Consider the following 27602-nt stretch of genomic DNA (forward strand, 5'->3'; position numbering starts at 1 on the left):
CGGCCCGGCCCGGCCCATGGCGCGGGGTGGTTGCTTCCTGCCCGCGCCAGACCGTTCCGCGCGTCAGCGGCTGTAGTTCGGCTGCGCTATGCGCGACTACGACGCGGCCACCGCCTTCCTGGGCGAGTGGGGCCGCTTCCAGCGCCTCATTTTCTTTCTACTCAGCGCCAGCATCATTCCCAATGGCTTCAACGGCCTCTCCATCGTGTTCCTGGCCGGCACCCCCGAGCACCGGTGCGTCGTGCCCCGCGGGGCCAACCTGAGCGGCGAGTGGCGCAACGCCAGCATCCCGCTGGAGCTGCGGGGCGGGCAGGAGGCGCCGAGCCGCTGCCGCCGCTACCGCCTGGCCGCGCTCGCCAACTTCTCGGCGCTGGGGCTGCGACCCGGCTCCGACGTAGAGCTGGAGGCAGTGGAGCAGGAGCCGTGCCTGGACGGCTGGGAGTACAGCCGCGATGTCTATCGCTCCACCATCGTCACCGAGGTGCGCGGCCGCGGGAGCGGGAGGGGACTCTTGGGCAGCCCCGGGGTGCCGTGGAGAACCGTGGGGTTATCGCAGCACCGGTGCAGCTCCGCCGCGTTCTGGGGTTTCTGCCGGCACACTGATCTGCTGTGAAACTTGCCATGCGGAGTTTATTTTGAGGTCTTCTGTTCGCTTTCGTTTGCATAAAAACGAGGAAGGAAATTTTTATAGTGAGGGTGGTGAAACCCTGGATTGCCCAGGGAGGTTGTGGATCCCCAGTGTTCAAGGCCAGCTTGGATACGGCCTTGAGCAACCTGGTCTAGTGGGAGGCATCCCTGTCCATGGCAGGCACTAGATGATCTTTAAGGTCCATTCCAATCCATTAACATTCTTTGTTTCTATAATGAGCTTCGAAGTGCAGCCTGTTTCCTTACCCAGCGAGACTGGTCACCGTGTGTAACTGCTTATTGATTCATCAGGTATCTGTGCAACGGGCTGGAGCAGGGTCAGCACTGGGTTCAGCTTGCTTGGTGTGACAGAGATGTCTCTTTGAACTGTGGAGATCAACAGCATTCGTGTTCTTCCTTTAAAAAAATAAAGGTGGTAGAACTCATAGAACCACAGAGTGGTTTGGGTTGGAAGGGGCCTTAAGAAACATCTAGTTCCAACCCCCTGGCCATGGGCAGGAACACCTTCCACTAGACCAGATTGTTGCAAGCCCTGTCCAACCCTGCCTTGAACACTTCCAGGGATGGGGCATTCATAGTTTCTCTGGGCAGTCTGTGCCAATGTGTCACCACTTTCAGAGTTGAGAGTCATCCTGAGTTGTGCAAAATGCACAGGTTGGGGAGTCCTGGTTTGATGCTTTATTCAAAGGGCCCTGAACTTTGCCGTGTGCCCACAGTGCCTCTGCTTTGGTCTCTGTGCTGGGACAGGTCATGTTTTTGTCTGTGCAGATACACCCCTTGAGTGTCAAGTCTGGGGTGTGGGCAGCCAACCAAAGGTGAAGCTGTGCTGATTGTCACTCTGTTTTCAGATGAAAGCTGTCCAGGCCCACAGCTGCAGGTTGACTTAAGGAGCAAGGAAATGGATTTTGAGGAGTACTTTTGAGGAATACTTGAATTTCAATACAAGTATAAGCCTTTTTCAGAAGGCTTACAAAGTTTGTACACTCCCATTGCCTGGACATAAGTTTTATGGAGCTGGAGCTCCATAAAAATCTGCCATTTTTTCTTGCTTTGCACATTGGGTTGTGATCAGTGTTTGGATAGTGATGAATGTGAGTACTAAATGATCATAAGCTGATCTGGGCACAGAGGACTACGGGTGACTGGGGAACACAGAAGAGGAGCAATGGCAGCAGAGGGAGGATTGGAAATGGGGACATGGGAGTTGTTGAAAACTCAGTCAAGGGTTTGAGCGATTCTGACAAGTGGCGCAAGGCATTGCCTCATCTGTTTCTAATGAACTGCTGTCTTCCTCGAGAGGAAAGCTGCTCAGAATTTCTAGGCTGCAGTCCTTGCTAAAATGCACTGTTGTGAAAGGCTGAGTGCTCTCAGGGCAGCGTAAGGCAGTTGGCATCTTCTCAGGCAGGCCTGTTCACAGGCGGACACACGGGTGTTGTTTTGAGTGTTGTGCTATGATGGTTATCCTGGCTTAGATATGGTGCTTTGTTTTTGGAGCTTCACTCAGCTTTGGCTTGATATAAATTAAAATGTCTTGAGCTATTGGGGTATCATCCAGGAGTTTTACAATCTATAAGAATAGGGAGCTGCTGACATAGTGCTGAGACTCCCCCAGCCCTGGCCCGTTGTCTGTGTGACTTGGCAGATGTCCCGTGTCCGTGGGAGGCAATGTTTGTCTGCCCAGGCATCGTGCACTGAGGCAGTATTTTTTTCTCCTTTAATATCAGTGCTTCTGAGGGTGTTTTGCAAGAGCTGTGGCCTTTCACACACTTACAGGTTTTCAGTGTTAAACTTGTTTAATTTCTTTGCTTGGTGGTGCTGCTTTTATGATTAACTAATCTTGTGTTTAGTTGCATATCTCTGACTTGTTGAATAATCATGAGGACCTTTGTCCCAGATTTCTATAGCTGACACTGGGAGGGGGAAGGGGGATTTTTTTTTTAAAGAAAGTTTTTTGCTGAATCTCTCATGAATTTAGAGAAACCTTGTTTATGGTTCTGCTTTTCAGGGGAGACTTAAAACATTCAGTTCTCTCTCACTTGAAGAGAGACTTTCTTTTCTAACAGACTAACAACAGAAGGTTGTTATTAGCCAGTCTGCAGTATTTAACCAGCTCCAGTGTAACAAAATCCCATTCTATCTTTTACTCTTTGAAATGCTGTAGCTCAGGGGACAAGAAGGGCTTTATTTTGGCTCAAGAAGCCAACTGTGTAATTCTAATTCCTCCACAAGTCCTGTAAAAAATGAATGTAGGAGTAGTAAAAGTTCATACATGGTAGTAAAAGGATTAAACCAGGAGTAATTAAGGGAAAAGGTTAACTTCTGCCAGTCATGGCTGTTATGGGGCTATACAGAATAACCTGGAGTAGAATTGAGCAGTGGAGTTAAGGGCATGAGTGCACTAGAAATATGATATAATGGGGTGTTAGATGATACATCAGTCTGAACATTTTAGTTCACACAAGAGTAATTCTTAAACAGTGAACAGACACTGAATTTTGGATACACTTATTCATCCTCAGCTTCTAAAAAAGTTGTTATATTGGTCATCAGTTTGAAATCAGTGCAGGTGGTATATGCCAGATTTGCATGGTTTGTTTCTGTTTTGCTATTGGCAAACTTTAGGGACTGTTGGCTTTTGCAGAGGAAGAATGCACATGGTGGGAATTGCCAGGTGTTCAGAGGCTTAGTGCAGGGCTGGTGTTCCATCCTGTATGGGTGTTCAGGGAGAGAAAGCTCTGTGCAGAGACAAGGGCCCAGAGGTTTCCATTCTCTACACCCCAGGGATTCAAGTGCCCTGCTGTGCTGTCAGACCCCACTCCCTGGAGATGAGTGGGTTATGCCGGGGCTTCAGGAAGCAAGGGGAGACTGCAGCAGTGATATGTGGACGACACATGGCCTCTGTGGCACAGATGGTTAACCAGAGGTTTCAATGTTCACTCTGTTGGAAGGCAGCAAGTGAAGGAAAGTGTTGTTTCACTTTGCCAAAATAAAAACACAGGCTTATGCTAGACGTTGTAATTTATAGAGTCATAGAATCATAGAATGGTTTGGGTTGGGAGGGACCTTAAAGATTATCCAATTCCAAGCCCCCTGGCATGGACAGGGACACCTTCCACTAGACCAGGCTGTTGCAGGAGTGGAGCCAGCAGCTGAATTGTAAATCAACCCTGTGTCATCCAGGTTCAGTTCTCACCCAACTCTTCATTAACATTAGCCACCTCCATTATTTATCATCTTTTAAAACAGGTGCTTCTTTGTTATTGTTGTAGGTTAATATCTGCTTATCTTTGTGGCTGAAGTTCATACTGAGAACTTCTCATCTCTGGGAGCTGGTCAAGCTGTGGGAAGACCTTTAGGTGATTTGCAGGTACAAAAGCTTAGTATTATTAGTCTTGTCAGAAGAAGGAAAAGAAAGTCTAGTTTTCATTTAATAGGTAAATATGAATGTCTGACAGATATACAAAGGTATTCGTAAAATGCTGTGTTTTTCAAGGTGTGATTTAAAAAGCACATCATGCAGTACTGTTCAGAATTGTACAAAGTGCAGGTATTTCTGACATTGCAATATAAAATAAGATTAGTATTATTAAAGAATGATAGGCCTGCAGTTGATATTGTTAAATGGAAGCAGTGCTCTTTCAGAGGCACTGTGGACAGTTAATGACAAGGTAAAATTCCCTTTATGTCACCTTTACTTTTAAATTCAAACTCACCTCAGGCTTCTCAGTTGCTGATGGCAGTGCCCCATTTCCTTTTTCTCCAGCCATCTCAAAAATGTGATGTATGGGGAACAGTTCAGTTTCTGCGCTGGAATTGTAAAATATTTGGCAATTTCCTTCATGTTCTATGCAAGTTTTATCTCTGTAAAAAAGTAAAACAACTAGAGGGGGGAAAATCAAGCAGAATACGTGTTTTGTAGATACAGACTTCTGTTTGCTTTAGATAATAAGCTTCAATGTAACATCTAGAACTTCTAAGTATCTGGAATATACAAATGTGTTTTTAGAGGAAAGGGTGTTTAATAACACTCATCACCCTCAAGTAAGCAGAGAATACTTGTATGGATATAAACAAAACCAGATTCAGAATCAAAGGTTGTCAGTACTTGATTGTGAGACTGAGATTTTTTTGAAGAATCTGCCTCTATTTGGTGAGAGGAGCAAGTGGAAGGAGAGAATACAGGGTATTGGCCTAGCTTCAAAAAGTCTTGCTAACATGTTGATTTTTAAAAAGAAAATATTAATACATGGAACTACCCACCTAATTTTTCAATTATGCATGTTATTCTCAGGAAGACAGGAAAAGAGTTTAAAAAAATAAAATAAAGGAATGGGAAGACAGTATCTTATAGCTGTAAAATTTTTTTCCTATAAGGCTTTTCCTTGTAGGACAGGAGTATAACCAAGTGAGGCTCTTGAAGTTTTGTATTTGTCGCAGTCCAGCTTTGTTTAGGGTTCTTGTAATGGCATTGGGGAAGGGTCTTGAGTTTGTGGGAGGGAGGAGATCTGAGGGAGTAATTTATAGAGTTTTTATTTTTCTTAGTTTTGTCACTGGGCTTGCCTTTATAGCAAAGGATTTGGAGACATGGTTCCAGGCAGCTGGCATGTAAGAGATGAAGCAGAATTTGGAAAGTGCTCTCCTAGAGAGGTGTGTAAGTGATGACTGTAAGTGCCTGGGACTGTTTCATACTCAGGCCCCAAACCTGTGCTTGAGAAGCAACTGCTTCAGTCCCTCTCCTTTTTGGTCCCCCTGCCTTCTAACCCAAACTGTCCACATTCCTGGCCATGTCCATAGCCTGTCTTCTTTTCTCCATCCCCTCTTCCCAGCTGTCTTCACCAGTGACTGTCATCAGCCAGGAATCTGCTTATGGAGGTGCATAAGCACACCCCAACTCCAGTGCACAAGTGATCATTTATGCTGGGTGTGAGGCTGCTGACAGACATCACCCAAACCTGATGAATTGCCTAGGAAGTACAAAAATCACAAAATATCTCTAAGATGAGTAAGAAGACAAGTTTAAACTGCAACAGAGGATGCCCTAGAGTTATAACAAAATAGAGCAAGAATGCTCTATTCCATTGGGTACCAGTGTTGAGCAGCTCGATGCTTCACAACATCAGCAGCTGCTCTTTGAAAACAGAGCGGAAATGTTTTTCTCCCATTTGAAGCCCAGATACCTTGCCAAGGTTAACCTTATCTTGTTCACTGGGGCAAAGGCTGTTACAGCTAGCAGGCTCGTTCAAAGGATACTAAGAAGTGAAAATAGCACATGATTTTAGAGCACTGGGTCACGTTATGCTGTGTCCAAACAGCACTGCCAGCAGCAGGGTTTAATTAGTAACTACTCCTGGGACACTTGCTCTTTTCCATGCTGGTCTTCCAGCAGTAATGCTTTGGTGACTTCCTCTTGGACAATGTGCAGTTGAGGGAAGGATATGGTTGCAAAATGATTCTGGAAGGCTGATGCCATCATCACTGACAAGCAATATAATAGACCTTATAGGTGTGTCATTAATAAGTTGAAGACTTTGACATTTATTTACTGCGGCAAAGGGTAATGGACCTTAAAATCCCTTTGTTCTAATTGTTGTGCTTCTGTGGAGTCTGTAAATAACTGGTATTGAACAACCAACGTAGTTCTACTTGGAAGTTTGGTGTTGAAGTTCACTTTGGTGCCCGGTTCAAGTGGTCTTAAGCATGACAGCTCCTCACCGTGCTTTAACAGAGAGGCCAGAAAAACAATCTGGTAATCATTGCCACATTTGAATGCTCAGTATAATGCAAGAAGGTTTTGGCAGAGCTGTGCTAAACGTTTTAATACCATGAACTTTTCCAAGAAAGGTCTCCAGTGATCTGATGAAAATGTTTGTTATAGAACACAAACATGTCAGTGTCTGGAAATCCCAGTGTTCTGCAAGCCTTGTGCCAAAGTGCAGGGTGTAGGACAGATGAAAGGAGATGGTGGACTCACAGGCACAGGGTAATCAGCTGGAAAGTAATGACCTATTTAATAATCACAGACTAATCACCAAGAAAGATTTTAGTTGAGTTATTGAGGATGTCTGACTTCAGTAGTTGATACAAAGATAACTTCTTGTGACTAGGCAAGTCTTTATAACAGCAGGATTTGTATTTGTGGTGTTTGTTTCTCTGGTAGGTGTTATCAATACAGAGGAATATTATAACCACTGAAACCTTTGGCCTGTATAAATTATAAATTTGATAACAATCATTTGCTGGTATTTCCAAGTTGCCATGTATATTTTACTTAATCTTCCTAGCTGGTTTAGCCTCTGTGGTCATCACAGAAAGGCTCAAACTTTCTTTAATCTATAATGAAGTACAGCTTTTGTTGAATAATACAGATTTAACTATAAATGTTAATTATAGTTCATAATCTAAATGATATTGATAACTATAGTAAGTTCAGTTCCTTAACATGAGTGGGATACATTTGTTAACACATTAGAAAGCCACAGTTCTGGAAGGAGCTTCTGTAGTGATGCTTAATCGATGGTGTTGGTGGGATGTATTGGAGCACTGCTGGAGTGCTGGTACCTGAGCTTCAGGTGCTGTGAGGCTGGAAAGGTCTGCGGAAGAAATGTTGAGGGTTATGAAATCTGATAGAATGAGAGATTTTACAGACATAAAACCACAAACAGATTTATCAATGGAGAGATTATGAAATGACCTGAATACAGTTACAAATTGGAAAAAGGTGCATTTTGACCTTAAGAATAATAATTATGATGACTCTCTTATAAGATAGTGTAAGGACTGGCAGCTAAAGTTAGACAGCTGATGAGAGTGCAGCCTGTGTGAATGGCAATATTTCATCTCTGGAACAGTTCCCAGTTTTAATTCAAAATTGGATGCTATTCCATGAAATAAGTGATGGCTCAGTTGCATTTTGACACAGGGATCTGGCAGTGGAAGGCCATTGCTGGTGTTGTTCAGTCTCTGCATAGTTTTAAGTGATCCTCCAGCCTTAAAACATGGACTAGGATGTAGTTGTAGCATGACTGTTAACAGGCTGAGGGCTGTGAGATTCCTGGAGTCAAAGGCTTAGTGCTGAGGAGGTGGGGCTGGCAGACAGCAAAACATCAGCATTCCCACATGTGGGACTACGGATGAGATGGGTGGGGGAGCTGGGACACACAGCAACTGCATTTCTTATGGAGCAGATCAAAGCATTGAAGGGTGTTCCAGTACAATTTGAAAAAAATATATACTGAATTATTTGTAATTGGGAGACAAGGCGGATTAATTATTAAGGTAAGGGTAAATATTTTCATTTAAGCCTTTTTAATACAGGTTAAAACGTAAAATTTTCCATTGCTAAAACATCAGAAGGGAGCCGTTTGAATAACTAAGCTCAGGAGGGTTTGGTCTCACATCAGAAACATCTGCAGCCTCCCAGTTTCTCTCCTGCAGGGCTGCAGCACCTGCCCTCTGGCAGCAGGTACTGGGAGAGCTCTGGGAACTCCTCCAGTCACAGCATAGCTGTGAAGGAGGGGATGAGGGATCCCTGCTGGGTTTTGTCCTTTCTTCTAATATTTACACACTTTTTCCCCCCAGATAACCAAAACAGAACTAAGAATAATAGTAGTTTATGTAGATGGAAAAATAACATGAGTGCTGTTTCAAAAGCATCTGACTGAACTGGGTAGGAGCTTGAAAACTATTGAAGACTTTATATAATAAATATTTTCTTTTATTCCTCATTTTTGTTTTAATTTTTGAAATCTTTGTTTTCTTGGTGTATATTTCAATTTGTATTCCAAAGATTCTAATTGAAGTTAGTTAGATTTCCAGTGAAGAATGAGCAGTCTCCTGTCTCTCAAAACCATATTAAAATGTAATAAAGAGGCTCCTTCTTTCTATATTCTTGTTTCAATAGTTCAGTTTTTCTTAAATTTGTGAATTTTTAATAGGAAACATTACTATATGCAGGGAAATCAAGTTAGGGAACTGTTTGCAAGGTCATGCAGTGACAAGACAAGGGGGAATGTCTTCATACTGACAGAGGGCAGGGTTATATTGGATATTAGGAAGAAATTCTTCCCTGTGAGGGTCATGAGGACCTGGCACAGGTTGCCCAGAGAAGCTGTGGCTGCCCCATCCCTGGAAGTGTTCAAGGCCAGGTTGGACGGGGCTTGGAGTAACCTGGGATAGTGGAAGGTGTCCCTGCCCATGGCAGGGGGTTGGAATGAGATGTCTGTAAGGTCCCTTCCAGCCCAAACTATTCTGTAATTCTGTTCTCACTCCTTCCAAACCCAGCTCAGCAGAGTTTAGGAGGGAGGGGAAATCCTGTTAATTAAAAGACTTTCCAATTCTCTCTCCCTGCAGTGGAATCTCGTATGTGCCAACGACTGGAAGGGACCTCTGAGCACCTCCCTGTTCTTTGTGGGTGTCCTGCTGGGATCTTTCATCTCAGGACAGCTCTCAGACAAGTAAAGTATATACCCCAGAGCTGCTGTCTCTTTGATGCTCATTTGTAGGCAGTTCTTGTATGTCAGCTTTCCTACAAGTGTGTTTCTGCAACCACTAATGTGTCTTTGTTCTGTGAATGTCTAACCTGAGTGTATACAGAGTGTGTAGAGAAATGTCCTGAACTAGAACAGAATATTACAAAGATTGTTAGTAGGTGTTATCTATATCTGTTTGTTCTTGCAACAAAATCACTCTAGAGCAAACTGCTTTTATGCCAGAAAACAGGCATAGGAGATAAGTTTTGTCTGGAAAAATTGGATCAATGACATTCTCTTCTATTTTGGACTACGTTCAGAGGGATCCCTGAGGCTTGTTTTCCTTTTTTTTAGGTCAAATTGGGATTTCTCTTTTTATAAACAGCTATAGCTTCTCTTTCTCATCATGAAATACAGCATTGAAGTCCAATGATCTGTGTTTGTGGAAGCTCCAAAGCATAAATGCTGTTCAGCTACTCCAGAGAAACAAAACTTTCTTGTTTATAGGTACAAACATTAGAAAAGAAGGAAGGCGCTATTAGTTTTTGTGATGCCACCAGTTGGTTCTATTTTGTATAGCTCAGTTTTTCTGATTCTCTCCCTGGGCTTTGCTGTGCAATGCATTGTGTGCTGTCTTCCTAATTCCCTGAGAACAGTATGTGGTCCTCTAATTTGCTGATACTTGCAGAGTTTCTGTTTCATTGAAACATAATCTCTATGCCACAAATCTTGTGGCATCATTTAAGGCCTTTCCATAGTTTCTTTCCTATCAGGTTGGACCAATCTTGAGCTCAGAGACAGTGATCTTTAAAAATTAGCCAGGCCTCCTGTACTTCTCTCCAAAGCTATATGCCATGATTTTTTTCCAAAGAAGTCCCTGGGCAGGCCAGTGTTTGCTCTCTCTGTGAGCCTGCCTTCTGCTTTGTTCCTCCCCTCGTGATCCTGCTCTTCAGCACTGCATGGCCAGCAGGCTGCTGCCAGCCTTCACACCCCCAGACAGTGCTCCCTTGTTTGCGTGGAAGTCCAGCAGTGTCTCCCTTTTGTCAGCTCCTCAACCATCTGTGTTAGGAAGTCATCACTGGTGAGCTCCAGAAACCTCCTGGGTTTTGTCTTTCCAGCGTGTCCTGGAGTGATTGAAGCCCTTATGATGGCCAGTGCCTTTGGACATAAGGAGGGTTCCCGTGGTGCCCTGCAGCAGGCCCTATTTGCTTCTTTCTGATCAGGTGGCTGCAGCAGACACCTGCCACCCCTGCTAATCCCAACCCATGATCTCAGCTGGCTTGTCACCCATCCCCAGGCAGAGCTCCCTGCCTTCCTGCTGCCCTCCCATGTGAGGGGCGATTCCCCTCCTCCCTGTGGGGAATCTCTCACCACCTTTTCCTGGTCCTACTGCTTCAGAAGGCTTAGGTACTTCCTTCCAAAGAGGTCTTTGTCTGCTACAAGGATCCCGAGTGTCTCCCATAGTGACTACCCGGCAGGTGAAGCAGGAGTTGTTCCGGTGCTGGAATCCATGAGCTTCCTACCTTCACACTCCTGGCAGTCTCCTGCATCTCCTTCCCGTAGTAGCACAGATCCTCACCAGGTGCAGGTGAGGAGGCCATCGATGCAGCTCATCCAGTTACTTGTAGCCACTGAAGGACAGCAAGCTCCTGGTCAAGAGCTCCTTCTCTCCATGAGGAGAATGCTCCAGTGAGGCTGCCTACAGTGTTCTGCTGCCTGCGGTGAGCCTGAGACATGAAGGTTGACAAAGTATTTGGGGGGTTCAAGTAACAGTCTGTTCTTCATGCATTGTGACCCACCTGATGCCCATGGCACTCGCTGTAGACCTGCAGATCAACTTGGACTTTGGAGTTGTGAAACCTGCACTCAGCATGTCCTGTCCCGGCAGCGTGGGGCTGCCTGGGCCAGGACATCAGCAACCACTCCTAGAGCAGCTTGATGGGTTTAGTTGAATTTCTTTTCTCTTTGTTTTTTGGGTTGGTTTCTTTTAATACTTCATCAGGAGATCTTCTAGAATCCCTTAATTTTGTTCATTTTTAAACCAAATGGAATGAAGATTGTGGCATGGGGTTGCTGACTGCCAATAGCATCTTCCAAATCTGAGTTTTACCTCTCTTCCAGAAGCCTTCGTTTTTTTTTCTTTTTCAACATGTTGATCTGTGTCATGGACTCTGTGCTCCTTGGAGGAGGAGAAGCATTGGATACTCATGCACTTTAAGTAACTTGTTCCTGATGATTTGTTTCCCGGCTCATCCTATCAGTAAGAAAGGAATAGTGTTCCAGCATATACTTAAAGACAACTTAACTAGCAGCCCTTGGAATATTACTTTCTCTTGGCCAGTGATTTTTTTAATGTGTTTAGAATAGTTGTGCCTGTGTCACATTTCCTGAACCTCTGCTTTTTGCAGACATTTTGTATCTCTTTAAGTATGCATGTAAGTAATTTTATTTTTCTGTTTCTGAAGATTTCATTCATTGTTGTTTAATCATATATTTTTTCCCCTTCTCTTTCTTTTTTTAATCTGTCCGTGGAAGGTTTGGCAGGAAGAATGTGCTGTTTGCAACTCTGGCAATGCAGACTGGCTTCAGTTTCATACAGGTCTTCTCTACCAGCTGGGAGATGTTTTCAGTGTTGTTTGTGCTGGTTGGCATGGGACAGATATCTAACTACGTGGCAGCATTTGTTCTTGGTATGAAAGTCCTGCTGGGCACTGCATGTGTCCTTTCATCTTGTGCTTTTCCTGCTCCTTTTCGATGTTGTCTTAGGGTTGATTTGTTTTGCCAAGCAACGCTGTTAAGAGTGTGGTCTCACCATGCGTGGATAACCTGCCTTCTCCTTGGAAACTTCCAGCTGATAGAGGTGCAATTCGAATTAGTTCTGTGGTTGACCATCCTAAAAGAGGCGAAGCCCCAGAACCTGACTATTTGAAATAAAGTCCATCTTCTAGTTGGAGAGATAAGACATGTGAGACATGATTTTTTGGGGTTTGGAACTAGATGATCTTTAAGGTCTCTTCCAGCCCAAACCATTCCATGAGTCTATGATTTTTCAGGGATTTCTGATGTCCATTTTGGGGCCTAAATACCTGTTCAGTTTAAAGACAACCAAGATAGGTAGAGTAATTTTTATAAACTCTTCTTTAAACAGCCTATAGTAAAAATTTAAATGTCGTCATGACTTTTGCTTTGTATTACTTTCAAGCTACCTAAGACCTTATTTAATCATGGGAATGTGAATTACCTCATGAATCTCAGATTTTTTAAAAAATAAATGATTAGTGTTGTTTTCAGTGACCTCACTGTCCAAAGTACCAAATGGTGGCAATAAATTCCTTTTGAGGCAAGGAAGGCCAGTTCAGGAGTGAAAGCAGTGCTTAGCTAACCTCACTGCACCCAGCCTTCTGCAACTGCTGGAATCTTCTTTGATTTCTGTGGAAACAAGAAAGATTGTATTTTTTTTTTCTCTGTCTTTTGATTTGCAGGTCCCAAAACATTTCGGGGGGGGCACTGACCCCTGTTTGTGCGTTTAATTCCCCTGCCAGTAGCCTGGTCTTTGTGACCAACATGAGTTCCATATGTCTACCCAAAAAGACTGTGAGCTTTTTGGTTAAATAGTCTTTTAGAGGGTGATACAGGTTGGGAACTTACTTTAGGCACCTTTGAATTATTCTTTAAAGAAGCTGGTTACTCTTCATAAGCTGGAGAGGATTCTGGAGATCAAGCTAAGGTTAACTGATGAGAATGTCAGGTGATTTCAGCTCTTCAGGTAAAATGTGAGATTCTAAAAAGATAAAATTACAGAAATATGACCTACATACTGAGCTACAGAAATGTTATGTGGCCCAGTTCTCATTCTTTTACTCGTGTAATTACCTCCATTGATGCAGGATCGCAGCATGAAGCAGCTCTGTGGTGCTTCAGCAGAGTGCTATATCCTACAACTCTGCAGTGCATTTCAAAGCCAATTGCCCGGGGTATTTTTTTTAAGTTACTTAGTTGCTATTAAGTTAAAATGTTAATATCCCTTTGCTGTTTTGAACAGGCACAGAAATCCTTGGCAAATCAATCCGTGTGCTGTTCTGCACACTGGGTGTGTGCATATTTTACTCATTTGGTTACATGTTGCTGCCACTGTTTGCTTTCTTCATCCGAGACTGGCGGATGCTGCTGCTGGCTCTTACCCTGCCTGGGCTGCTCTGTATCCCACTCTGGTGGTGAGTATTAACTAACTTACAAGACTTTAGTCTTTAGAAGGTCCTGTCTGCATATTTTTAAGATCACTTCAAGCTAATGAAATTCAGGAATGGGTGGGTGAAGAATGGATGTTGTGTCCTTTACTCTCCCAGTCATTTAGCTGTCAGTCCATGGTGTTGTATGTGATCTGACTGGTGCCCAAAAAACCTACTCTTCATTTTCTGTAGGCTTTTGTAAAATTAAGTCTTGTACATGAAAAGAAAGCAAAAAAAGGTCAATAAAACTCATACTTCTGCACCAACTGAAATTCACAGGCTTTTAAGTATAGGTCTGATCTAAGGGCATAAGGAAAAACCAGTTGTTCTGGGCATTGGTAAGGTGACACAGATATGACAAACTACAAAACAGTACTTGCGCAGCTGTGGGGCTTCCGTGTTTTCTTCTGTAGTTGTTAAAGTACTGCTTTTGGGTGGCATGTAAAGCTGAAATAGTCCACATGGTGGTGGTGTTCCTTCACTTACAGTAGCAGTTGTGTTTGTGCTTCCATCCGGGTTCTTACACAATCGAATGGGTGGGGAATTCCGCTCTCTGACTTGCTTTTCTGTGACAGAATTTCCAGTTACTAATTTTATATGTGTTAGCCTCTAAGGATATGCTTCTTAACATACAGCGTGCTGCTTGTGTGTTCACATTTCTGAATTTCTTTAATTAATGTTTTCCCTTACTTTGAATGTTTGGATTGCTCTTTTTTCTGAGTTGTTGCTAATTCCTTCAGCGCTTCTGAAATCCATAAGGGCATATTAGTCTGGTCTTGTTCCATTCACTAGTCTGCTCTTGTAAATCTGATTTCTGTTGTCACTGCACTAATTCCTGCAAGATGTGGCATGTTTGGAGATCTTCCTGCCTGCCTGGAACAATGTGTATTGGTGCCTTCAGCAGTGCTTTCTATGGAAATGCAAGCTTGTTATCCTGAACCTTCTCTGCAGGGTCATTCCGGAATCTCCACGGTGGTTGATCTCCCAGGGGAGGTTTCAGGAGGCAGAAGACATCATCCGAAAAGCTGCAAAAACTAATGGCATTACAGCCCCAGATGTAATACTTGACCCTAGTGAGGTAAGATTTGTTTGGCAGTCCAGTTGTTTGCTGGACTTTATGTAAAGCAATTAATTCCAGACAGATGAATGGAGTTATGCCTGCACTGTGTTATGTGCTTCTCAAGTGGGTGAAAGATCATCATTTTCTGCTGAAAAGCACAATACCCTTTCCCTTCATTGAGATTTGCAAAGCCTTTTCCCATGGGAATGCCAACATGAATTCTAACGCAAACATCTTTTTCATCCAGTTTACAGCTGCCCTTTTTCCTTTAAAACTCTATTTTTCAGGGGAGGATAATGAATTTGAGGTGCCTATTGCTTAGTGATCTAAATACTTGCACCAAACAGATTCTGTACTTACTCAGTCTGTAATATAACTCTGTATAAGTCTAACACAGGGCTAATCCTGGCCAGTGACATTGGAAATACTGTTATTCTAGTTCATACTCAATTCCAATTTCTAATCCACGTTAAGGAAAGCAAAACTTGAGCCCCTTTCAGGTGAAGTAGTGACAGGTATCTTTCCCATCTCTTTCTTCCTACATGTCCCTGTTTTCTCTGGAAATCTTCCCTTTGTCTGAGCTGTTGGGTGCCCTTATGGTATAGAAGCAGTTCCATACACATTCAAACATGACCTCCAAAAGTCAGATAAACCATTTGCATATTCCAGGAGAGTGGGCACCTTCCTTGACAGATGTCCAGAATCTGTCTGGGCAGTTGATGGTTGACAATTGACAGTGTCTTGTCATTTAAGTGAGAATACTTATGATATATATATATATAACGAGTAGAATATACTTACTTGCTTTACAATGCCTCTGTCCTGGGCTAAGGAGAATGGGAAGCCATTAGGCTATAGGTGTTTGCAACTGAGATTTGAAACAGGTTCCCTTGTGTTGAAGTCAGCTGAGGTGCAGACAAAGCTGCTTGTCCAGACTTATTAGTAGATAGTAGGGCAAACATCCTGATCTTACTGGAACAGAGTGAGAATGCCAAGAAAACACACTCCTGATACCTTTTTCTCTGGATCTTCATTAGAATACACCTTTTCCTTTTTTTTCTTTTTCTTTCTCATGCTGTAGCCATGAAAACTAATCTCCAGCACTGCAGCAGGAGAACAGAAAATAAGCTCTGGCTCCAACACCTGCCTAAGGTCACTGTTCCCGGAATCTTCACTTTTGTTCTTAGAAACACTGATATGTTTGCTGTCTCTGAATGGGGTTGGTTAGTGAAGCAGCAGAAGGCAGGGGCAAGAGTAGGGATTTTGTTCCAGAGAGTGCTGGACAAGGGGAAATGCTGATGTTGCAGCAGGGTGGGCTGGAGAATGTAGTGCATATTTACAGACATTAGCACCTCAGCTCTCAAAAATGTACTAACTTTCTGACGATCAAAGGAAAATGAGCTTGATCAACATGCAGAACTCTGTCCGTCTCTTTACTTTCTAAGGTAAAAGTTGTGCTGTGGCCAAAAGATCTGTGCAAAACTCCTTTGCATCAGTGGTGTGTTTATGCTGTTCTTGTGTCTGCTATCTGAAGAGCTGGAAAGCAGAAGGTTTACAGCCTCTTGAGGGTTTAGGAAGCATGTTTATCCTGCAGAGGTGCTCAGAAATCTGGCTGGCCCTTTGCCTTCCTGCATTTGGGATGGAGGAGCCACCTGAGCTTATGTTTGGAGAGTCCCTCAAACACCATGCAGCTGGAGAGAGGCAACTGCAGAATTTTGATTCCAGAGATTTCAAGCCAGTTGAGGTCCAGGAGGTGACAAGTCACAAACCAGCTGCGGAGCACAAATAGGGCCTGGTTGGTTGAATTATGCCTTAAGAGGGGGACAGAAATGTTTGGATGATAGGTTTCATTTCGAGCCATCATTTTGGCTTCCCTGCCCTTCTCTCATAGCTTCTTGTTTGAGCCTGTCCTGGTAAAGATTATGTTGTCTGCTTATCCAGCTCTTAAAAGGCAAGGGCCCTTTTTCTCATCAACTGACTCTGAATTTTTCTCTTCCTGGTTTTGTTTTATGGTTTGCTTGTTTCTTCTTTTTTTTTTTTTTCTTGGCAACAAATAGTGGCAGAACTGGAGGATACTTAGGAAAGATCATGTGATTTATGAGAAAGGGCTATGAGCTGTGAAGTGACTACAGTTTGTGTGATGTAAGTTTGCCTGCAGGCAGTAAAGGTAAAGGACTGTTTGCCTTTTGTAGAAAATGGGATTTATGAAAGCAAATACACTGAAATTTGGCATGTACCAGACTGCTAGTTCATTATCCAGATCTTCAGAACCAGCTGTCACTTAGAAAAATTACTGCAGAGGTTACACAAACTCCAGGTTGCTTTATCAGAGCTGATAGTTTTAATCAACGGAATTTATCCTCTTAAATCACCTTTTCCATATTTTGAAAAATCTCTCCCTTGGTCCCCCTCTTTAGGAGTCTAAATTAAAGTCCTAATTAAAAAAAAAAAAACAACCTTTCTTTTTTTACAGTCTTACCAAGCACAAAACTTGTTCTCATACTTCATGGATGATTACCCTTGCATTGTTTACATGGAAGTGATTTTATATTGAGGGGCTGGAAAGTTTAATGGGAAAAGGAGAAGTTTGTTGTCTTTTTGTTTATATTCTTAGAAGATGATCTCAAAAACAGACTAGATAATGATGGGCACTCTTCAGCTTGTTAGCCAGTTTGTCTCAGTTTAAATACATTACTCTTAGGTCCAGCTTGAGGAGTCATTTACTAACTGCCCAGCTGCAGTTTAATCTTGTTGACTGTTGCTGTGTCTCCAATGGACATAGAGGACAGTTTATCACTTTTTTTCCTGGTGTTTGAAGACTATTCTGGGTCTTTTAAGATGTCCTTGGTCTTCTGGCCCTTAGGCTAAAGAAACCCTCTACTTTTTTTCAAAAGTCTCATCATCCTTATTACTCTCTTCCCAGTATGAGTGCAGTTGATTCACCTGATTCTTAAGGTGCACTGCTCAAAACTGGACATAAGAACCCTTCCAGTAGTGACATACAAATCATGAATTAATGCTGTTGCTTTATAATTCAAGTAACAAAATGCAGTTGTTTTGTGAAGCCTCAGGCAAAGAAAATTATTGCTATAGAATCATAGAATGTGCTGAGCTGGAAGGGACCCACACAGATCATCAAGTCCAACTCCTGGCCCTGCACAAGACACCCCAAGAGTCACATCATGTGCCTGAGAGCATTGTCCAAATGCTTCCTGGGCTGTGTCAGGCTTGGTGCTGTGACCACTTTCTTGGGGAGCCTGTTCCAGTGCCCAGCCACCCTCTGCGTGAAGAACCTTTTCCTGATACCCAGCCTAAACATTCCCTGACTCAGCATCACGCAGTTTCTTTGAGTCCTGTCACTGGTCACGGGAATTAAGAGTTTTAGTCTAAATTTTAAGTGACTTTAAATTAGAGAGGAGCTTCTACTTTCACAAGTAGTTGGCTCTTACATGTGTTTTGTTAGAAGTCAGGCACCTGTTTCAGCAGATCAAAATACTGAGGTATAAGTTGGTTTCATAATTATTTTTTCAGGAAGTTAAAGTTCCCATGTTTTGTTTGTTGTTTGCTCTTTTACAGCTACAAGATGTGAATTCCCAGAAGCAGCAGACATACACCATTTTGGATCTAATGAAAACCCGAAATATCCTAACTATCACAATTATGTCGGTGCTTCTTTGGTAAGCAAGTGTGATTCAGGAGTATGTAACTTTAAATACTAAGGTATTCTGAAGAGATACGGACAAAACAGCTCAAAAATCAATGACTAGCTGGCTGAAATAACAAAATTCCGGTTACATAGGTTCTTCATTTTGGTGACAGTGTAGAAACACATCTGGATTGGTGTTCCTTTCTGAAGCAGTCAGGCTTATCCTGAAGTGAGCAAGAATCCGATCCGCTGGCAATGGATGTGTGGGAATGCTGCCTGATCCTGGGCCTTGGGGAATGTTCTTCTCATGGTAACAAAGTCTTTTTAGAGGAGTGAGTCATGCCCTACCCCCAGTGAGACTACTTCTGCCCAGAGAACTTTTGCCCAGGGATCTGAACATAATGCCTGACTTAGGGGAGAATCTTTCCATTTCTTTTGTATTGGCTCTTAAAGGGATAATGCTGCCTTTTAAGTTCTCATATGAGTTTTCCCTATATTTTCCTGCTGTCTGCTTTGTCTACTTGTCATCTTCAGCTTGGTTTTCACTAGCTGAAGCCATACTTAATGCTCGATTTGATTAAATGGTTGTTATTTTCCTTTACTAGAAATCTCAGTAAAGCTGTAAACAGAGAGGGTAACTTACAACCTGCCAGAGGCTCTACAAGTGAGGTTTAATTAGTACATGTACCTAGTGACCAAACCAAGAAGGTCCCTCAAGTGCTTTGGAGCCAACTAAGTTCATATGCTGCCTTTTTTGAACAAAGTTCCTGCGCCTTAGTGAGGCAGAGCCTTGGAGTTCAGTCCACTGACCTGCCAGCACATACAAGATGATGTGGCATCTTGGGTCAGAGGATGATTTGGCTAATATTTAAGCCAGATTCTCTGGTCCATCACCAAGCACAAGGCCACAAGCACTGAGAAGGGAACCTGTGCAAAAAACAGCTCAAAAAGTAGAGTAATGTTTGTTCCTTGCAGAAATGTCAGTAAGGTGTCTATATAATGTCTTACCTCTCAAGTCCAGTCACTGACTCTCATGTTTAATCGGAAGTGAGACTGCCCTACTTCTCATCTCCTTGATGTGGGGCAGTAGCTCCTGGGCACAGCCAGTTTTGTTTGTGTGGTTGTAGAAATCAAAGGTAAAACCTGTTTGAACAGCATTTTTGGTAGGATGAACCAGCTGAGAGAAACACTGACATGACAATATGTAATACATTCTATTGGATTCAGTAACCCACACTGAAGGGCTTTTTACCACATCAAAAATCAAGTTTTATGATAGGCAGGAAGAGTCAAACAGGTACTACAGTTGACTTGCACAATCTTACCTCATCTTGCAGAAAAGTATTCAGTTAGGTTGGGCAATTTTTTCGCTATTCTAATTTGCATGTCAGTGACCTGATCTCCTTTAAATTAATTTCCCAAAAAAGAAAGATATAATGTCCTGTGCTTCCTCACAGCACATGGTTTTCCAACCCATGGTGGAAATATACTGATGGTATATTCTGTGTCATTAATTAAAAGTTCTCACAAAAAAGGGCTATAAAAGAGGATGATTGCAGACAGCAGTATATCACCTTTACGTAGTGCTGAGTGTTTTGTTAATTTTGACTAAGTAACAGGCCATTAAACTATACCCTTTGCAGGGTTTGTACCAGGGATGAGGAAGTTTGGCTTCTTGGCACCCTGGGATGTGTAACTACCACTAAAGTTTTCCTACAAAATATATAACTATATCAAGGTTTGCCAGTGTGATAAGCTAAGGCAAACTGCTACCAAAAGGGAGTCCCAGCATTACAGTTTGTATATAAAAATAACTCCAAGGAGCACAGGGTGTGAAAAACACTGCAGAACTACTTCTGAGAACAACAGCTTAGGTCAGGGCACCACAGCAGCAGGGAGGGGGTTACTCTCAGCTGGGTCACTTCATACCTTCCCAGGTACATTAAGCAACTTTATTTTAAGCAACTGGACCATGAAGGCTCTTCCAATATGCAGTGAGGAGGAGGAAGAGCTAATCTTTTGTCAGTGGTGCACTTGGTGCTGTGCCAGTGATTTTGCTCCAGGTTCTGTTATAAGGTAGATGCTGGAGGAGATGAAGTGCCAAGTGTTCTGTGCGTCATGTTTGCACCTAGACATGTCCTGATCCACTGCCCATTGTTTCCTTGTTTACCACGTTATACTTGTTGGTGAAGCTTAACCTTCTCTACCCAGCATCTCGCAAGATATGACAGGGTTTGTCTCCAAGGCCAGTTGTGTATTTCCCTGGATCACATGAAAGCCAGCTCTCATCTGTCAGGAAATTAAGATGGCAGTGGTCCAGTCACCAAGCTCTGTCCTGCTGCACTGACCAGCCCAGGCACCCAGCCATGCCAATGTGATTTGGATGCTGCCCAGCCCACTTGGGGCATGGCAGAGAAAATCATGGGCTGTTTGGGCCTGCCAGGATGCCATACTCCTCTTCTCTGACTTCATATGGAAAGCTGCTGTAGGCCTCAGCAGCAATAAAATTCAGCAGCTCAGACTTTCAGATTAAGGCTATAAACTATAGGAATGGTAACTACTGCATTACTGCAGTGTGAATGACCATCGCTTTCCTCCCAGGGTAATGTATTTTTTTCTTTGAAATCAAGAGCAGTCTGAAAGATCAAAAGCATCTGCATGGTTTAATTGTTAACTTGCTGTTTCTGAAGTCAGCACTTCAGCTGCTTCAGAGGTGAACAAGTCTGCCAGATGCTGAATTTGCCTTACACAGCCATTTCTGTGCTTGATGGAAATGTAGAAGAGGTTCATGCCAACCTGAGGAAGAAGAGAGATTTGTTTGACCCTGCTATTGTTTCTTTCAGGATGATAATATCGGTTGGCTATTTTGGACTTTCTCTTGACACACCTAACTTGCATGGAGACGTGTATGTGAACTGCTTCCTCTCAGCAGTGATTGAAGTCCCAGCCTACATCATTTCCTGGCTGCTGCTTCGCAATCTGCCCCGACGGTACTCAGTGGCTGCTGCGTTATTCTTGGGAGGCTGTGTTCTTCTCTTCATTCAGCTGGTGCCTTCACGTATGGAATCATTAGTTGATCTCACATATGTATGATAGGTGACGTGCAGTACCGTGCACAGGGCGGATGTGGAGGAAAAGTGTCCTCAGGGAAGTAAATACAGATACTAATGTCCTATCTTTGCCCCTCTTCCTTGGTTCTCAGTGCTCTACACAAGGAACTCCCACAACATGTCATTCAGATACAGTTTGAAAGGTGGGGCATTGGCTTTGTGATCTGTTGGGATTAGAGTTGTAGTCCAGTTTTGCCTCTAAAGTAACATCTCTGTAGTCCTGGTAAGGTCCAGGTGTAAAACCAGGACTAGACTAATCAGAATTTGGTAAGTGGAAGTTACCAAGAGGCTGCCAAACTCACTTCCCAAACAGCTATTGATGACTTTAGAGCTTGTTTAAAGTGTTACATTCAATGAAGTCATTGTGGAAGCATTTTTGATAAGCAGAGATGCTTGTACTGAATTACTGTTAATAGTTAAAATAATGTGTAGCAACTGAAAAGGAAGGCCAAGTAACATTTATTGGATCTCAAACTGTATGTATCTTTAGTCCAGTTAGATTAATAGGGCTGTGGAGTCATTACTGATAATAATGTTGAATATAAGGGGAGGTGTTGTTGCCTAGGACTCATTTACAAATCAAAGAATATACAAAGGAGAACTTGCAAGAACTACCTTGTTTATTTTATACAGGTAGTATGTGTGCTGCATTCTCAGGTTTGTTTTTTTTTTCCCCTGTTCTTCGAGTCAATTGGACACTGATATGATCTGTTTTGATTTTCAAATCTTAACTGTCCCAGTTAGTCAACCCAAATTCCTATAATTAAATTACTATCGCTAAGAATGTTAATGAAACTAAGAATGTAGCTAAGAATGTTAATGAAAAAACAGGTTTTTAGGAAACCTAAAATAAAATTATTTGTTTCAAATGTTTTACTTCGTTCACTTTATTTAAAAGGGATATACGGCTTTTTTTGCAACAGCAGAGGTCTGGCCCCTGAAACCTGAGAGGATCTCAGCAGTTCTGGCTCTGTTCTTATTTTTTACTTGGCAGGAAGCCCCATTCTCAAGAGAAAATGGAAATGTTGACTTCTAGTTATTTAAAAAATAAAAAATTAAAAAAGAACGTTGCTTATGTTTGTGGATATGTACAGGGAAAAAAGACACCAGATACTGCAGTTAATTAGGCAGGAGTTACACAAACACAAAGGAATTAAGGAATACCATGAATTGCGAGAGCTAAAGTTCTTACTGTGTTTGGAATTCAGATATTCATGCGCTGTCTATTCTACTGGTGATGTTGGGGAAGTTTGGAATCACATCTGCCTTCTCAATGGTTTATGTTTACACGGCTGAGCTCTACCCAACAGTAGTAAGAAACATGGGAGTTGGAGCAAGTTCCATGGCCTCCAGACTGGGCAGCATCCTCTCGCCTTACTTTGTTTACCTTGGTGAGTTAACTGGTCTGCTGGAGAGATGCTCTGGAGACTCAATTCTCTTGCCTCAATAAGGACACTTCTTACAGCTATTTATTTCCGCTCTCTTGAGTTCCTACAACACCATTTATAACAACATATACTTTGAATGTTAGGCTGTGATGGGGGTTGGTTGGTTTTGTTTTTACTGAAAGCACAAATCTTGCACTGGTAAAGCCCTGTACCTTGGTACAAACATTACCACGCTACCCCAGAATGGTTTGGGTTGGAAGGGACCTTAAAGATCATCTCATTCCACTCCCCTGCCATAGGCAGGGACACCTTCCACTAGACTAGGTTGCTCCCTGCCCTGTCCAACCTGGTCTTGAGCACTTCAGGGATGGGGCATCCACAGCTTCTCTGGGCAATTATCAGAGACTTAGAGCTGATGCTACTTTTTTTTTTTTTCGTGTGTGTGTGTTTTCCTAGGTGCCTATGATCGATTCCTGCCTTATATTCTGATGGGCAGCCTGACTGTGTTGTCAGGAATTCTGACACTATTTCTGCCTGAAAGCTACGGTATGCCTCTTCCTGACACCATTGATCAAATGCTGCTGGTGAAAGGGTAAGTGCTGTCTGATCTTAACACGGCTCTGCTCTGGGGAGTGGACTCGCCTAGGTATGATCAGAGGGAGAGGCTGGTTTTGGCAGCAAAGGTAGTATTCTGTTGAACAAAAGCTTGGCTGAAGTCTTGGTCCTTCTTCCCAAGTATAAATGTTCATGTGTACATCTCTCAGCTCCAAATTTATCATTTGACTCTGATGACTTAATAGAAGTACATCTGAGGAATGCATTTTAAAAATGTGTTGCTTTATCAAGGTATAGGGACACATTGTGGGTTATAATCTATTATTTTAGGTCCTGAAAGTGTCCTAAGTGCTGGGGAAGAGCTGAACTTTTCCAGTTTAGTTCAGCTAATCTAAGAGGCACTGAGAGCGCTTGGCCTTTTGTCATGGCTCTGGTTGAAGATGACACATGAGCGTAGATGTAGTAGTATAAGACCTGTTCAACTGAAGTCAACAGGATATTAAAATTAGGAGGCTGTAATGTCAGACAGGATTCCGATTTTTTTTTCTAAGTTCTCTGATCTGTTTTTAAAGTTATTTTCTTTTTTCTTTCTTTGACCCCCAGATTAGAATACAGGCCTCCATCTAGTAGCACGAGGGATTCCAAGGAGGAAGAAGAAAATCCGGATATTTTTAAAAGCACAGCTTTTTGATGGGACTCCTATGTACTTCCTGGTGGACTGAAAGTTAAATGGACTTTTCTTCTGAAATTCATTCTAGAAAGGGCTAGTGGCAACCCTTTGTTTTCTGTAATTTTAACCTTATTTATTAATTTAAACACTGTGTTCCCAACCTTCTCTTTTTATATGAACATAAATACTTTTGTAGCCTTCAATGAGATTTTTCAGCCACGGTTGTGTTCCTGCAGTACTACCATGGAGCAAAATCTGATCAATCCTTTGTAACTCTACATGTATAGTTCAGCTGAAAGATACTTGAAAATGAGTTCAAGGGCTGGCAAGGTGCCTGGATTATTCAGTGAACCTTCCCCTGAGGTAATGCTTACATCAAGAGGTAAAAATTGCCTGAAAAAGCTGCTCATTGCTTTTGGTTCCTTGACTTCTGTTTCTGGACAGGAAACTTATTTATTATAGTGAAGGTTATGAGAATGCGCCTCTCTGTGATCTTCCTCAAATGACTTTGCATGTGCTGAATTTGTTACCAAATTGAGAAAGATGCAAAGAAAGGTTAGAGTTAATTCTCAAAATCTGATATGTTTTTTTCAGCATAGACTGAAAGGATTGTCTTGCTCAAAGTATTTAGCACTGAAATTTTGTTCACAAAATTCACTTGATTCGAGTGCTGGATTTCAGCTGTACCTTCTTGGTGAAGTTGTTTACATCTGACCTTGGATGTGGCCTGTTTTCAGGCTGGATTTATTCTAAATAATGCAAATGGTTTCACCTGTGTATTGAGGGAGTGGTGTTAGTTTGGGCTTCTCCCCTTTCAGTGTGTGGTGGAAGTTTTATGTGTAAATTGTTTTAATGTTTTCTGTGCAATTTGGATGACGGAAACAATTCTCCTGTCCTATGTTTTCCCACTTGTGCATATACACACTCACACAATTAATATATTCAGTTGTAAATTTTTGTGTTAATCATGCCACTGCATTGACCTCGTCGTGGAATGTACTGAGAACAAAACTCCGAATATATTTCTGACCACTGGTTCTCGATCCTCAAGCGTCAACTGTATGATTGCTGTGAGGTCTGTTGTTCCATTTAACTTGTGGAATCACTGAATTGCTTTTAAATCGTTTTTTAAAAACCCAGCAAACCCACAGATCTTGTTGACAGTCTGCCAAGATACTGTTCTTTGTGCTGTGGAGTTTGGCATTACCTGTGTTTTGTTAAATATACATTATATCTGTACACACAGTCTCTATTTGTGCTGTGCTGGTTATAGTGTGACAGGTGTGAACGGTGAAAGGTTTCTCTCTCATGGCGCTTGTGTTTTGTTCTGTCTTGTTAAATTAAGACAATAATAATAAACAGCCTAAATCTTTGTAGCCTAAACTCTCAGGGTCCTTACTCTACTGCAGCAGCTGGTTGGGGAAGTTTTGCATTTTCCTATGGTATTTAAATATGTAGGTAGTGTTGGCTGATTCCAGTCTTTCATTAATCAATATCCCAAATTCTGGCCTTGGTAACAGACTCCAGCAGTGGGACTGATGTGTGCCTTGGACTGCTTGTCAGAGGAAGAAAGCAGAAATGCTGTATAGACTATAGTGGTTTGGTTTGGTTAAATTCTTCCTACCAGTGTCTTGAGCTCTAGGGTTTGCTTCACTTTTTCTGCATTTTCTCACCTCTTTATTTAGGATTTTAATGTCCGAATGCAGCAGGAAGCTGACCGATATCACCGGGCCAGAGAATGATACTGACAAACATAGTGTTGTCAGCTTTCCAAGGAAAGAAATCCAAAGCTTGGGTCAGGTTGTGTCACTCCTATTTAGTAGGTTGACAAGCCCTGAGCAGGCAGGTTTAAAATGCAGCGTGTGATTTGAGGCTACTGCCAAAACTGAGAATCTGGATTTTACAAGCCTCACTGCACATCACAGAACAGCCTTGACATGAGCAAATACATGTCAGGGGAGTGCATGTAACAGCCAGTTCCCCTTGCCCAAAAAAATATGACCTGATTTGTAAGGCTTACAGCCTTAACTCATTGCAAACATAAGAGTATGTTGTAAAACGTACAGATATTTTCCTTTGTAAACCTTATGTCTAGGAACTGGAACATTGAGAAGCAGCATTTTTTGTGTGTGTGTAGAAGAACAATCTGATAACCACAGGAATCTGAGGCAAAACACATTCAGTTGCAACTTCCTTGTAATGAATTTGCCAGTGTAAACAACCATGTCCCATAACTCTCTTCCTGTAAACAGCTTCAGAAAATACCCTGAAATGTAAGATACATGCTTGCCTGATACATGATTTAGTCTGGAAATTCCAGTCCTAAAGTGCAATGTCCATTTAACATCTGTTTCAGGTATAATTTCTTACTCACTGTTTTATCAAAGTATGTGCCTTGAAAGAGAGACTTTTGCTCTTGAATATTTAAATATTTTAATGTTTACTGAAGTTCTTTGTGAGGTTTTCTGTTGTTATTGTTGGTTTGTTTGGTTTTTTTTAATCCAGAAAAATCAGGGAATTTCCTGGTTGTGATTAATACTACAAAACTCAATGGCAATCACTTTGTGTCAAAAAAAGGTTTTTCCCCTTGCTTATGTTTTTAAAAACAAAGTCTGAGTCAGAAATGTAGAACATAACTGATACAGCAGACTGGGTTATTTTGTACTTACTGTTTTATCCTACTCTTTTCAATTTCAGCTCTAAACCGAGGATCTTGTTCTAGTGGGTAGATAGAATCCAGCTAACAGGCATCTCCAAAAGAAACTGAGGAAATATTTTAATAGACAAGATATAGATAAAAGGACCTGATACAGTCATGGGCAAATTTTAGAGTGGCAGCCGTGCTGGCAACAGATATGATTTGCAGCATAGAGTGTGACGACAGATACACCTGCAGAATAGGGAGAAAGGTCAGAATTGACCTTTGGAAGAGGAGTTGTGACAAACCTGTGTGCTTATGCTGTGGAGGAGGAAGATGAAATAGACTTTGACATCTAGACTGACCTTAACCTGGGAAATCCTGCATGGTTTGGGTGCCTAAAACCTGTATCACAGCAGCAATCCATGTTATAGTTACCTAGTTAGGTAGGATTCCTGTTGCCAGAGAATAATCACAATGCAGTTATCTTCACCAAGGGAAATAGTGTATGGCCTCAAGTTGGGGACAAGGATCTCTTCCTTTCCAGATCTCAGGCTGACTCCTGTCATCACCTCAGGCATGTCAGATAATCCTGTGACTTCGGTTTCTTTGCTTGCAAGTGGAAATGCCATTAACTCAAAAGGTACCACAACTGCTTGTGATGTTTGTGTTCCACAGTCAATAATTGTTAGAATCTCTGACTCTCCTGACAGTGAATGTAATTGCTCCCATGAGCATCATTTAGTATTTCATCTTCCATAATGAGGCAACTTTGGCTGACTTCTGACATTATTTTGTGAAGAGGTGTGAACCCTTCCCCCCTTTCCAAGTGAGCATTTGGGGTGGGTGGGTACACAGGAAGGGGGTGCATTGCCTAGGGAGCTGGACTGCAATACCTGTTTCAGTATTTGTAAAATAGAACCTTACCCCTGGCAGTTGTAAATGATTTTCTAGAAGCATGGAATCGGCTCAGGACCATAAAGCCTTACTTAGAAATGTCTTTGGGAGTACCTTAAACTGGTAATGGCCACAGCCTTGTATATAGAAAGATATATAAATTTCTTCTAAGAATGTAAATATTCCTAGCTGTACCTACATTGATTCTTACCCTAGTTTTTTTATAGAGAAATGCTTGTTATTTGTAAAATTCAGAATAAAATATCTGGAATTATCTTTAAAATTACATATTC

At 42.2% G+C, this 27602-nt stretch overlaps 1 protein-coding gene across 1 annotated transcript; it reads left to right on the plus strand.

Moving 5' to 3' along the window:
* LOC104697996 (solute carrier family 22 member 5-like) lies at window positions 1-27595 on the plus strand. Its single transcript, XM_010413112.2, has 10 exons — window positions 1-481; window positions 8998-9101; window positions 11652-11806; window positions 13159-13330; window positions 14297-14423; window positions 17982-18082; window positions 20895-21109; window positions 22370-22552; window positions 23006-23141; window positions 23708-27595. The coding sequence occupies exons 1-10, from the start codon at window positions 89-91 to the stop codon at window positions 23793-23795; spliced, it is 1674 nt and encodes a 557-aa protein (XP_010411414.2). The 5' UTR covers window positions 1-88; the 3' UTR covers window positions 23796-27595.
* The last annotated feature ends 7 nt before the right edge of the window (window positions 27596-27602 follow it).

Source organism: Corvus cornix, chromosome 13 (assembly GCF_000738735.6).
Source record: "Corvus cornix cornix isolate S_Up_H32 chromosome 13, ASM73873v5, whole genome shotgun sequence".
In the NCBI taxonomy this organism is placed as follows: Eukaryota; Metazoa; Chordata; class Aves; order Passeriformes; family Corvidae; genus Corvus; species Corvus cornix.

What these genes read in the sequence shown, in the direction of transcription:
- LOC104697996 (XM_010413112.2), top strand. Translation starts at nt 89, where the DNA reads ATGCGCGACTACGACGCGGCCACCGCCTTCCTGGGCGAGTGGGGCCGC. An exon ending in CGTGGCAGCATTTGTTCTTG is followed by an intron (nt 11,807 to 13,158) that starts GTATGAAAGTCC and finishes TGTTTTGAACAG; the next exon opens with GCACAGAAATCCTTGGCAAA. An exon ending in ATTATGTCGGTGCTTCTTTG is followed by an intron (nt 18,083 to 20,894) that starts GTAAGCAAGTGT and finishes TGTTTCTTTCAG; the next exon opens with GATGATAATATCGGTTGGCT.